The 13,194-nt window shown below is 31.8% G+C and overlaps 3 protein-coding genes and 1 non-coding gene across 4 annotated transcripts; 2 read left to right on the top strand and 2 right to left on the bottom strand.

The window, feature by feature from the left end:
- Positions 1-1,449: 1,449 nt before the first annotated feature.
- Positions 1,450-1,728, bottom strand: LOC103491755 (dormancy-associated protein 2-like). The gene has a single exon (XM_008451824.2). The coding sequence runs from the start codon at positions 1,726-1,728 to the stop codon at positions 1,450-1,452; it is 279 nt and encodes a 92-aa protein (XP_008450046.2).
- A 1,678-nt stretch (positions 1,729-3,406) lies between these two features.
- LOC103491761 (protein NRT1/ PTR FAMILY 2.8-like) lies at positions 3,407-5,996 on the top strand. Its single transcript, XM_017045030.2, has 3 exons — positions 3,407-3,505; positions 3,582-3,799; positions 4,496-5,996. The coding sequence occupies exons 1-3, from the start codon at positions 3,418-3,420 to the stop codon at positions 5,903-5,905; spliced, it is 1,716 nt and encodes a 571-aa protein (XP_016900519.2). The 5' UTR covers positions 3,407-3,417; the 3' UTR covers positions 5,906-5,996.
- Positions 5,997-8,133: 2,137 nt separating this feature from the next.
- On the top strand, positions 8,134-9,233 carry LOC103490601 (protein MIZU-KUSSEI 1). Its single transcript, XM_008450180.3, has one exon. The coding sequence runs from the start codon at positions 8,201-8,203 to the stop codon at positions 8,945-8,947; it is 747 nt and encodes a 248-aa protein (XP_008448402.1). The 5' UTR covers positions 8,134-8,200; the 3' UTR covers positions 8,948-9,233.
- A 3,476-nt stretch (positions 9,234-12,709) lies between these two features.
- MIR2111B (microRNA MIR2111b) lies at positions 12,710-12,913 on the bottom strand. Its single transcript, NR_120785.1, has one exon. It is a non-coding gene; the product is annotated as a microRNA MIR2111b (primary transcript).
- Positions 12,914-13,194: the final 281 nt, after the last annotated feature.

Raw genomic sequence — 13,194 nt, forward strand, 5'->3', positions numbered from 1 at the left:
AGAGGATTTTTCTTTTATAATTTTTTCTTCCCAAAAATGTTTCTACCTATCCCAAGTCAGGTTATTTATTTGTTTATTAACCAGAAACATGAGAAATATTTCTTAACAGAATATCTTAACCTTCATGCATTTGCACATTCGTTTTGATTTATTTTATTATTAACGTCACCTACTTACATTATATATTATTTATCTCTTTATTAAACATATTAGGTTAAAAGATATTAATATCCTAATTAAACATCGTGATGGAAATCTTAGTATTGGTGTTCTTGCTCCCTCATTAAGTAATTTGTTCTTTCCATCGAAAAATCTAAATTAAGTTCTAGAGGAAGGTCAAGTGAGAGACACAATTTCTCAAAAAGATTATTTATAGATCATGATATGTTGTTCTTGACTAAATTTAATTTATAAAATTATCTAGTTCAAACATCTTAATATTTATTGTTATATATAATGTTAGAAATTTATTAATCGTATAATCATGAAATCTGCCCAAAATATCATTGATGATCAAAACAAGAGTGCATCGGGAAAAGGTGAGCTAGATAAAGGCTCTCCAATCTCCAATTCAAGGCAATGGTGGATATATCGTGTGTGTATATATATATATAGACTTGGTACACTAATCAGTAATTAAAATCAAGAGAAATATCTTCGAAAAGGGGTAGACGTCTTAGATTTTTACTTTGAACTTACCATTGTTGCGCTCGAGCCATTCTGCCATAGTTCAAAAGCCAGCTGATTTCTTAAGCTTATTGTAAATTAAAAGATCCAATTTTTTAGTAATAATTATTAAATTCTTAAATTCAATTTTTATTTTTTATTTTATGTTGTACACACATCTGCATCGAGTGATGACTATGAAAGTAACCAAACGATAGACCAAGTATATAATTATCCTCCATAGCTTGCAACAGTACTGATCACAGTTTTCATTTCTTCCACACCACTCTAAAGAAAAGAAACAAATATGATGATAGATTTGAGGTTCTTAGAACAACAAAAACATTAAGAACAAAGTTCTTGAAACTTGGAGATGGTTTGTCATGGGACCCAATAAATTATTATATAAATGTTTCAATTTAGGTGACTTTCATACTATACTAGGAAGTTAATGTAATTATATTATTTATGTCAATTATTAATGAGTTGAAGCTTAGTTTGACAACAAACAATCAATTTACCTTTTATAAAGTTTGAATAAATATTTTTAATATATAAATAAATAAAAAGGATCAGGAAAGAAATGTGTAAGCCCGAGATTCAACCAATAACATTCTAACACAAATTTATTTATTTGGACTTTAATTAATACATACAAATTCATTTGAATAAAAAGAATTACCAGAACAAATTCATTCAATTGTATAGGGAAAGATCAAGACCTAATTAATCGTTTAATGAATCCATATATACGGCCACAATCGACAGCAAAAACAATGATCATCAACAGGCAGAGCTAGAGCCGCCTCCGCCTCCCCTTCCGCCTCCGGCCGCACCTCCACAATCGTGTCCTCCACCTCCAGAATGGGTTACGATGGCCACGTGGTGAGCATGACCGCCGGCATGATGATGGAATCCTCCATCATGGGCGGCGCCGCCGAAATGAGCATGTCCTCCGCCGCTGGAACTGCGACCAGAATTCCAGCAAATAATACTCAACAACGCGAAAAATACAACAATGGGAACAAAAACCAGAAGGATTATAACAGACAAATGAGCCATTTTTTTTATTATTATTATTGGTATTGGACCCTTTTGTTTTTTAGAATATAATTCTTTTTTTCTTTCCGTATGAAGGTTTGTTTTAATTTGCATAAATATGGATTTGGTTTCGTTTGTTTATATAATAAATGAAATGCGACCTTAGAAAGAGATATTGGTACAACGCGTTTCAGTTATTTGGATTTTGCACGTAAATGGAATTATTCATTTTGGAACATTCAACCCTTTGCATATTTCCTCAAAGTTTGAACCATACTTTTCCTGGGAACAAAATTATAATATTAATTATAATAATATAGATTTTTCAATAAACATTAGAGAAAGAGAGAAGCGACGTTTGAGGGTGGACTTCAATTTGGGGTCCTCTAATGTATATAAGACTAAAAGTGACAAATCTTGACATTTAACTTTCTTAATTAGAAAATAACATATAAAATCATTCTAAACATTTTTTTAAAAAATAGAGACAAAGAATAAAATAAAATAAAATAAACAATTGAAGAGATGGAAGGAGAAAAAGAAAGTATTAAATTCAATTTTGGTAGCAATAGAAAAATGTCGGTGCCAAAATAACTATTAATTTTATAACTATTTCTACCTTTTAATATTTTTCAGAAAATAATAAATTGAATCGTCTAAGAAAAATAAATAAAAATGTTTGACCGAAGCTGAAATCAAGAACTAATAATTTGTGAGACCATATGACAGCCAACTGCATTACCCCGGAAACTATTATTGTCCTTAAAATTTATCCTTGAGGGGGCTCTTTGACCCTCATACTATGAAATCCCCCCGCTCTCCGTTCGGCCTAAGGGTTATTATAACCGTAGTATTAGCATAATTTAATTTCTTCCCTCGTTTTCTTCTTTGTCACTATTTCTCACTCTTCCCTTTCTCTTCTATCACTATTCCTCATTCCTCCTAAGAGTTATTATATATTTTACGACAGTGAAAAACTCAAATTATAATAGGCTTCACTCCAAAATTATAATAACGTAGACTATAATAATATTCATCTCAAACACATATTATAATTATGCACCCCAAACATAAACTATTATAATTACAAGACTATTATAAATTACTCCTTACCTCAAACATCTCTTTAGTTTTTCTTCAAAAAAAAAAAAAACAAATATTGAACCATTCTAATTTTTTTATGTATAAAACAAGCAGAGAAAAACAAAAAATGAAACGTTTGAGCATAAGTTCTCGCTTTAGGGTATTTCTAACATTGGACTATTAGACTAGTGTGATAATCAACTATCATTTTATTTTTAAGTTTAACAAAATTAAAATAAAATGTTTGAGACTAGCGTGATAATCAGTTACACCATCCAAACTTTTTAGGTCAAAATCGTTTCTTACAACATTATAATGTTGAGTTCATATAATTTTAGTTTTGAAAAGAAAAGGAAATTGGAATGCTATTGTTAGAAGGAATGACATATGTTGTGTTAATATGGAAAACAGGAATTGGATCGTTTTTTCACTTGGCAGGCAAAGAGAGATGGTATACACAAAGGCACTAAAAATAGCAAAATTACAACTAAACAAACAAAACCACCTTCTTCATTTAGTGAACAAACTTTCGAGTGGATACCAAAAGGAAAACACAAACATTTTTTATAAAGCTCTATGAAACAAAAAGAAGAATTTTAAGAAAAAAGAAAAAAGAGAGAAAAATTCATGGAGAATGGGAACCTTCATTCTTCTTTGGATGCTTCTCGGAAAAAGGAAACTCGCGGAGGATGGCGAGCCGTGAGATTCATCCTTGGTAAATGTTAATTAATTATTTGAATCCTAATCGACTAACGACGCTTTGTTTTGTTAATTTTTTGGTAATTTTGTAGGAAATGAAACGTTTGAGAAACTTGCCTCGATGAGTTTGATAGGGAATTTGGTATTGTATTTGCACACAATGTATAATTTGGACAATGTGGCTTCGGCTTATGTGTTTCAGATCTGGGGTGGTACTACCAATTTTGCTCCTCTTGCTGGGGCTTTTCTTGCCGATACTTACTTGGGAAGGTTTTACACTCTCCTCTTTGGCTCCATCGCGTCTCTTTTGGTACTTCTCTATCACGCATTTTCTATTACATGATTGCGAGTGATCTTAAAATTATTAATCATATTAGCTTGGAACAAGCTTTTTAATCTTTGAAAACCAAATAGGTTTGATTATGAGAACAAAATTTTTGTTTCTGGCTGCTGTTTTGGTGCAAAAAGTAGAAAAAGTTTAGTTAATGACAAAGAGTAATTTGACCTAAACCTCTTGACTGACAAATTTTAATTATTGAGTGATTCTCAGTTTTCACATTTCTGGAAATATATAAATTTTTAGCTTTGCCTTTCTGAAAATAAGTTTATGAGTTTGTCTGAAAAAGTCTCTATCATCAAGTTCAACAATTTGAGTTACTGAATTATTTAGACCCGATGGAAAAACACTTCTTTGACCTTTGATATTTTTTGTTATTTGCTTTCTACCAATGTTTTCCATAAACCAAGTAAAATATAGAAAACTAAAAACAGGATTTGATAAGTTGATTCTGGGTTTGTTGATGTGTGTGGAAAAGCAAACAAGAAAACGGAATTTTCAAGAATTTTTTAGATTTGTTTTGTTTTCAATATAACACTAAACCGACAGAGAACCCTTAAATCAAAGTTAATCAAGTAGTTTTCAATTCTCTAAAACAAAACAATAAGCCTTACAAAATGTATTATTATGTTCTATAAATGTTTCGATATATATATTGATTGAATTTAGGGGATGGGAGTGCTGACCTTAGGTGCAGGGTTGCCTCAAATGAGACCCCCACCCTGCATCAGTGGTGAATCCAACTGCCCACAGCCTCTCCCATGGCAACTCAGCTTCCTCTACCTCGGCCTTGGACTCATCGTCATCGGAGCCGGTGGTATACGACCTTGCAACATCTCCTTCGGTGCTGACCAATTTGACACCAACACCGAAAAGGGCAGAGCCAAACTCGAAAGCTTCTTAAACTGGTGGTACTTCCTCTTCTCAGTCGCCCTCGTCATAGCTCTAACCATCGTCGTATATGTCCAAACCAACGTTAGTTGGACTCTTGGCTTCGGCATTCCAACCGCCTGCTTTGTCTTCTCCATCTCCATCTTCCTCTTGGGCCATCGTTATTACATCTGCAAAGCACCTCAAGGAAGTGTCTTTGCAGACATAGCAAAAGTCGTCGTGGCGACGTGTCGAAAACGCCAAATCCCAAAACCAACTCAATTTGATCAATTACATAACCCTCCAATGAATTCTAGTAAGTTAGCACATACGAACAGGTTTTTGATATTCGACAAAGCGGCGACAGTGGTTGATTCGTCTGTGGAATTAGATGAAGACGGGAAATCAAAGAATGAATGGAGATTATGTAGTGTTCATCAAGTTGAGGAATTTAAATGTGTTGTTGGAATAATCCCTGTTTGGTTAGCTGGAATTCCATGCTTTATGTCAATGCAACAAATGGGTTCATTTGGGATTTTACAAGCCATTCAAATGAACAGATTTATAGGACCTCATTTCCAAATCCCACCAGCTTGGATGAGTTTAACTCCCATGATTACTCTGTCAATTTGGATCTACATTTACGAGAAATACGTCGAACATATGAAGAAAAAAACCCGAAGCAACAAACGTTTCTCCATGAAAACAAGGATCGAAATCGGGATCGTGATGTCGGTTTTATGTATGGTGGTGGCGGGAATTCTCGAGAAGCTTCGGCGGGACGCAGCGGTAGAAAACAAGTCATTTATTTCACCGTTACATGTTTGGGTGCTAATACCGGAGTTTGCTCTGTCGGGATTGACGGAGGCTTTTGCGGCGATTGCGGTTATGGAGCTTTTGACTACGCACTTGCCGGAGAGCTTGAGGACGGTAGCCGGAGCAATATTTTTCTTGAGTTTGTCATTGGCGAGCTACCTGAGCAGTGTTTTGACGGGGATAGTGAGCAAAGTGGAAAGAGAATGGCTTGGAGGAAATGATTTGAATAAAAATAGGCTTGATTACTTCTTCTATGTAGTTGGTGTAATTGCAGCTTTGAATTTCTTCTATTTTAGATTCTTTGCTGGTGCTTTTTTACCCAAACCTGATGTCGATCCAAGGCAAAAGGCACATCAAAGGCAGTTAGAGGATGCAGAATTGGGTCGTAGATAATACATAATATATTTAGCTATTTATTATATGTTTATGTAATATATATATTATATCATTCATTCATTCTTTTCAATTGAACTTTTTTTATGATTTTCTTTAAAACTTTTTAAATTTAATTGCATTCTAGGTAATTTAATGACTTTAATGACATGCTTTATCGAGCATAAATCACCACCCACAACTAATTTCGACAATAGTTCACTTCTACCAACGACTAACTCCAACCACCGATTACGTTCAAATTTCCAACAACTCTTAATGGCGAATTGAAATTATTAGTTTAATAGTTAATTTTTTAAAGTAATTTGAGTATAATCATGTGAAAAAGTAACCAAAACAAACTTATGTTTAGAAATAGGTCGGAGAAAAAATAATGCATGGCTATAATTAGCTTAATTAATATATAAGAAAATGATGAATTTTAATAAATCAAATATAAACGGTGATCAAAAATATTGATAGGTCTATAAATATATCAATGTATCAATATGTACACACATGATTGTGGCATATATTTGATCAATTTTGTCAAATTTTAAGAAAAGTGATATCATCGTTGTATAAAGGAATGAAATAGAAGCTATAGAATTTGAAAGGGTTATATCCATTCGTGATGGAAGCTTTTAGGTTCATGGGAAAACCTAAGGTTTGTGCTCATTCTAATATACATTGGTGTAAGAGATATAAAAGATGCGTTTTAAATTTTAGATCCAACATTGACCGACGTATATATTTAACAAATTAAGTTGTTTGTCCTTTGAGTGTTTGAAAGGCTTATGTTTTATAATACTATTTAATTTTTTGTTTTCCTCTAATTAATGTGTATATGTTTTCTATTTAAAAAAGGTAATGATAGAAAAATGAAGTTAATAGTGAGAAAGCAAATACTTAACAATTAGGTTGAATCTTTGTTGGTGTGTATTTGAGAGGAAATTAAAAGAAAATTAGAGTCATTTTTATAGTGAAATTTTACACAAATTAAATATTTATTGGACATATAGTAAAATACTATTTAAGAACTCATTACATTTGTTATTAATAAAAACAGGATCTCCTTTTCTATATTAAAAAGTAATAAAAAAAACTCGAAAGTGATTAAAAAGAAAGGTAAAATTAGTTATTGGTAACTTCAAATTTGAAGATTAGTTTCAATATTATACCAAATTTCACTATTTCTAGTTTTAACCATTGATTCAGATATCTATGTACCTTTAAATTTGGCTTCTAGTACACGATAGAAAGTTGAAAATTGTGGTACACACATGATATACATTGAGAATAAAATTTATCGATTTAATGATGCCATTAAGATTTTCTTTTTTTAAATTATGTCTTAAAACTAACGTTTGAAATTGTTTTGAAAGAACTCTTCATTGACTATATTTGCTTCCTCTTTAACATTAATACAACAGTATAGTGTGCCATTTGTTGAAAATATCAAAGTTATATGTGGTCTCATTTGAAATGGAGTTCTAATTAATACAAAATCCCATTTCAAGATGCATCACTTTCTTACAAAGTGTTCGCATTCGTAGTCCAAAGATTTATACTTTTTTGTTTTTTTTTACGAGTACAAAAATCGTGAAAACAGACAATCCATCAACGTCTAAATTCTAAAGAGATTAATATTCAAAACACTTTGATTATGATAGTTAGTGGTGAACATCGATTGAATTTAATTTTTCAACCAAATTAAACCATCATCAAATCGATTATAATCGATTTAGTAAATAGAAATACAAATCAATCGTTGGTCAGTCAGTCAATCGATTGGTTTAGGTCAATTTAAACCATTAAAAAAAATTTAAAATACTGTCAGTTTGTATTTTTTCTAAACCAACGTCGACCAAATGTGTTCTTATCTCTAATCGACCACCTAATCGATTTTTTTAGATTAACTCAATTTTTTTTTTGTGTATATCATAGTGACCATGAACTTGGAATGGTTACAATTTTCGAAAGGTATAAAAAGGAAAGGAAGATAGTTTTTCATTAAATTTAAATCTACAAATCTGACAGTAATCAAAATTGTCGACGTGGACCATTCATGAGGTGACAAGTATAGGTTACTATCTGGCAACTAAAATTTAATCCCAACGGCTATTTCAGTTCCCGCGTCAGATATATAAATATATATATATATATAAATATTTTCACACAGACTGTATTTCTGTTTTCTTTTTTCTTCCTTAAAACTCCCACCTCTTTCCCAGAAAACCCCTCTCCGATCAAACCCCTTTATATAAAATAACTCCCTAAATTCCCCCTTTTTCATCCTAATCTTCCAATCCCCCAATGGCCAAGATCGACGCCCTTCGTCGGTTTCTCCTCCCCTGTTTCTTTCCCCCCACCGCCGCCACCGCCGCCGCCTCCTCCACCGTTCCCAAGAAACGTCTAAGCACCTCGCTTCGCGACGACCTCGAAACCACCACCGCCACCGTCAGTGAAGATCCAACCCATGCCCAAGATTCTCCCGCCACCACTCCCGACAGCGTCACACCCAAATTCGCTATCTCCGCCTCCATTGTAGCCCCACCCCGTCCTTCGAAAACCATGGTCATCGGAACCATCTTTGGCCACCGGCGGGGACACGTTTGGTTCTGTGTCCAACACGACCGTCTCCGGAACAAACCGTTTCTCCTCCTCGAGTTTCCGATTCTGACTCACCAACTCGTCAATGAAATGAGATTCGGACTGGTTCGAATCGCTCTCGAGTGTAACCGGGTGGAACTGGGGTTCTGCCCGCTTCGTTCGATCCCTATTTGGGCAATGTCATGTAATGGGCGAAAACTGGGGTTCGCGGCGAAGAAAAAAGCCGGTGAATCGGTCCGGTCCATGTTGAAGACAATGCAATCGACAACGGTGGGAGCCGGAGTAATGCCATCCGGTTTAGGGTCGGGTTCAGAGGAGGTTATGTACATGAGAGCTAATTATGAACACGTGGTGGGAAGTGCTGACTCGGAATCGTTTCATCTTATTAACCCGGACGAGTGCCCGGGTCAAGAACTCAGTATATTCTTGCTCAGATCTCGAAATGGGTAATTAATAAAAATAGTGTACCTTTTTTTTCTTTCTTTTTTTATTTATCAACTTCATTTCTGTATATCTTTTTTTTCTCTTGTTTTTAGGACCCAAGAGAGAGGATTCTTTTTATTATTATTTTTCTTTTTTCTCTTTTGATTTTTGGATTTTTAATGTTAGGAAGAGAGATAGATGAAAACTTCTGGGTTTTCTTGTTATGGATATTCACTGTGCAAATTTTTTTACCAAGAAAGATTTATTCTTTATGTGAATGGATAAACATTTGTTGGTTTTGATTCCTCTTGTATATAAATTTGTCAATTATTTAATTTAATCACTCTCTATCATTTATATTATCATTTACATAATAAGGTCGAATTAGAAAAGATTGATTTTTCTTGTTTTTTAAATGGATGGAAATTTATTTGTTTTTCTTTATCCATATTTGCTTTGCTAAATAATCACCGAATTTATATAATATTAATAATAATATGATATAAAGGAATCATTTTGGGGGCTCTATATAATATATTAAACAAAATTCTAAAAAACACAGTCACAGCTATTAATGTTAGAAATAAATAAATGTGTACCCAAAGTAAGAAGTAGTTAAAACCCAACTTTGTGCATTTATTGATTAAATAAATAGTTTGATTCATTATGAGATGCAATAGTGTCTATTAATAACTGTTTGTGACAATCATCATGAACCAACAATTATGTTTTGATCGAAAATAACATGAAAAAGATCTCTAACACGTGTTCAACTCAAATCAAGAATAAAAAGTATCGATGTATATTGTTAAAAAATATTAATAATATATATATATATATATATATATATATATATATATATATATATATGTTTCGGTGGACATGTTTATTATTTAGATAAATTATATGTGTTCCGCATGCTGGATCCTCTACTAGTCTATGTTCTTCCCGAAAGCGTGTCAATCCCTATGTTGTGCGAAGCTGAGCATCTTCTATTCGTTGGGATCAAGCTTTTCCTCTGCAGGGGCCTTGTGCAGTAAACCCCCTACGGGCAGTCGTCCGTCGTCGTCAAGTAGTCCCCGCAAAGCTTTTGGGAAGAGGGGTAGTCTTGTGTGTAAGCATAGCATTTCTGGTCGAACCCGCCCAACCCAAAATCGAAGAACCGAACCTGATAGACACATCTTTTTCCTTTTGGGAGGGTACGGAGAGTAGTGGGTACCTCGTCAGACCTCAACCCGCCTACTCGGGTCTTGTATGAATATGCAGGAAGGGGACTTATATTTTAGTTTTTAATTTATTTTATATATTTTATGAATCTATCATAGTATAATAGAAATATTGAGTCATCTCTCGTATTAGATTTTGAATAAAAAATATAAAATGATTAATAAATAATTTTAAAAAAATAAAAACAATGTCAAAATATTATTTATGCATGCATGTAGAACCAAAATAGAATTGAGAAGAGAATAAAAATTTGAAAACATCTCCTTCTCATTTTCAAAATAAATCGTTTTCATTTTAAATATAGAAAAGTGAATCAACATATCTATAAAATATAACAAAATTTTAAATATAGGAAAGTGAATCAACGTATCTATAAAATATAACAAAATTTTATAAATTATTTACTAAAAATAGTATCTAAAAATCTAGAAAGTGTATTAATAATGAATGATGTTGAGTTTATTTATAAATTTGAATATATATACAGACAGTAACATGACTTTCGATATAGTTGTTAGTGTAACTGTGCAATTAAATTTGTTTTATGAAATAAAAATTGGTGATGTTAATCAATGAATATATAGATTCCAGCCAAAATAATGAATAAAGAAATGAATGGACAGCATATCTTTGTTTATAAGATTATTATTGTTATTATTATTATAGAAAAGGGGATGAAGTTGTGAATAATTATTAGTAGATATAGAAGAATAAAGTATAGATTAATTAAAAAGATGAGGATGAAAGCAAACGCTAATGTTACTTTCCAGGAACGTGGGGTTTCTTTCATGGAATGATTTGGTCTCTAATTTCTTCTTTTTCTTTAGAATATATTAATATTCCATTAAATTGGGGGATATACTTTCTACTAAACATAAATATCAACTTTTTCTCTTTAAATTAATCACACTCTAAAACACTTTTTTATTTTCTAATACATATAATAATAATAATAATAATAATAATCTAATCCACTACCTTAACCCTAATTAAAACTCTCTCTACTAAATTAAATATCAATATATATGTATATATCACAATTTTGGAATTGTATTAAAATATCATAACCGTATTTACATTATATTTTAAATTTCTCTATATTAATACAATGTGAAACTTATAATATAAATCAATTTAAATTTTTAGTTTTTCCCAAGTGAATCAATTCTTTTTTATGATTATCTTAAAAATTCATTCGTACGCTAATACTCAAATGTGTGTATTTTTTCTTTACAAAATGACAAAACTTGTACTATCGACTATAGAATTAGAAGTTTAATTCTCCATCAAATAAAATGAAATCAATATATATATATAGCATGCTTTTAAAATAGAGGAACCATTCTTGTTAAAAAGAATTTTATACCCTGAAAATGAATAGATAAAGCAATAAATGATAAGAGAGACAAAGATATCCCCTAGCCCTAGATAGGAATTAGGATAAGATACTGGCCAAATTATTTATATAAATATTTTGTTTAAACTTTTAGAAAAGAGAGATATATAGGAGAATAAGAGAATAATTAAAGAGATATCATGCATAAAGAAAAAGAACAAAGTAATTCAATGGATGAAGCCAAACTCCATGGTAGAATGAGAGATTAGTAGATTACCCTTTTTTTTTTTATTATTATTCATTTATTTTTAGATATTCAAAATATATATAGTAAAATATCATAATTTATAAATGATAAATTGTAATAGTTTGTGTCTATCTGTTTTATCTGTTTTATAGATACTTTTAGAATTTTTCATTGATAGATATAGATAGTAATCTAACATTGTAAAATATTTTACTATTTTTATAGATAATTTTAGAATTCTTTTTTTTTATTTTACTTTGGTTCATTATAATTTAATCAAAATTGTGAAACAATTTTGCACTCAAATGAAAGAAAGCAACGTGATTTACTACGATGACTCTCTTTGGAGAGTATGTGTGTTCCCTTCCCTCTTTTCTTATTCTAAAAGCTAGTCCTGTCCAATATTGCTTTAACCATTCAATTGAGTTGATAAACAAATGTATTCTCATATTGTTTGTCACGTCATGTTACACTCCATATAAGTACTAGCTTACCAACAGTATCAACAGTAATGTTGAAAATTGACTATTGAAGTGTTACGTCAATAACCACGTCGTTGAGGATATGATCAGTTAAGACACAGGTTAGATGCAGTCTCATACAATCTCATTTATTACATAACAAAAATAAATAACAATTTAAAATAAAACTTTTCTTACCTTGTGTCATTTTTAATTGAGTAACTAGTGAGCTACACAAAGATAAGTGCAATCCAACCAACACCTCAAAACATTCTTTTATCGTTGATATTCATCACATGGGCATGCATATATATCACTAGCCAACACCTGTCACGATCACTTACCTCGTTCGTAATCTTCTCTCATTTGAACTCCAGCCAATTCATGTTCTACTGGTCATTCTGAAACACTAAAATTGTTAGTAAATATCAATAAATTCAAAATCATCCGAATATTTAGTTTGATTGGAACTCTATAAAGCTAACACTTTTAATGAACCAAACTCCAATATTGTTAATCAGGAAGAGATAATCTGCATCCCAAGGACTAGAGAAACACATAATCAGGGGAATATGTAGGCAAAATAGCTCAAAATGAATCAAAATCAAGAGCTTTGGCCAATAATTTGTTATCTTTTTTGTTATTGGCTTTGCACCCTCAAACCCACCCATCATTAATATTTTGAACTCCCTAAACCTCAGGATGCAGATTACCAGATCCTAACTCAATCATTATACAACTCCATGAAAAGAAAAATGAAGATTTTGAGAAGAATAATAATGATGACAAAATGTGGGAAGTAGTAGAGAAGAGGAGAGAAAAGTACAAGGTCTTGTTGTATTATGATGAGAATTTATAAGGGTTTTTAAGACCGCCATTGATTCCCTTTAAGAATCTTTGTGGTTTAACATATATTTATTGCAATGTGTATTAAAGTGGATTCCCATGATAAGGTGGTGGCCTTTGAAACAGAATGATGATTTGTTTTTGTTGTATGCTGCCC

The sequence above is a fragment of the Cucumis melo genome, chromosome 8 (assembly GCF_025177605.1).
Source record: "Cucumis melo cultivar AY chromosome 8, USDA_Cmelo_AY_1.0, whole genome shotgun sequence".
NCBI lineage: Eukaryota > Viridiplantae > Streptophyta > Magnoliopsida > Cucurbitales > Cucurbitaceae > Cucumis > Cucumis melo.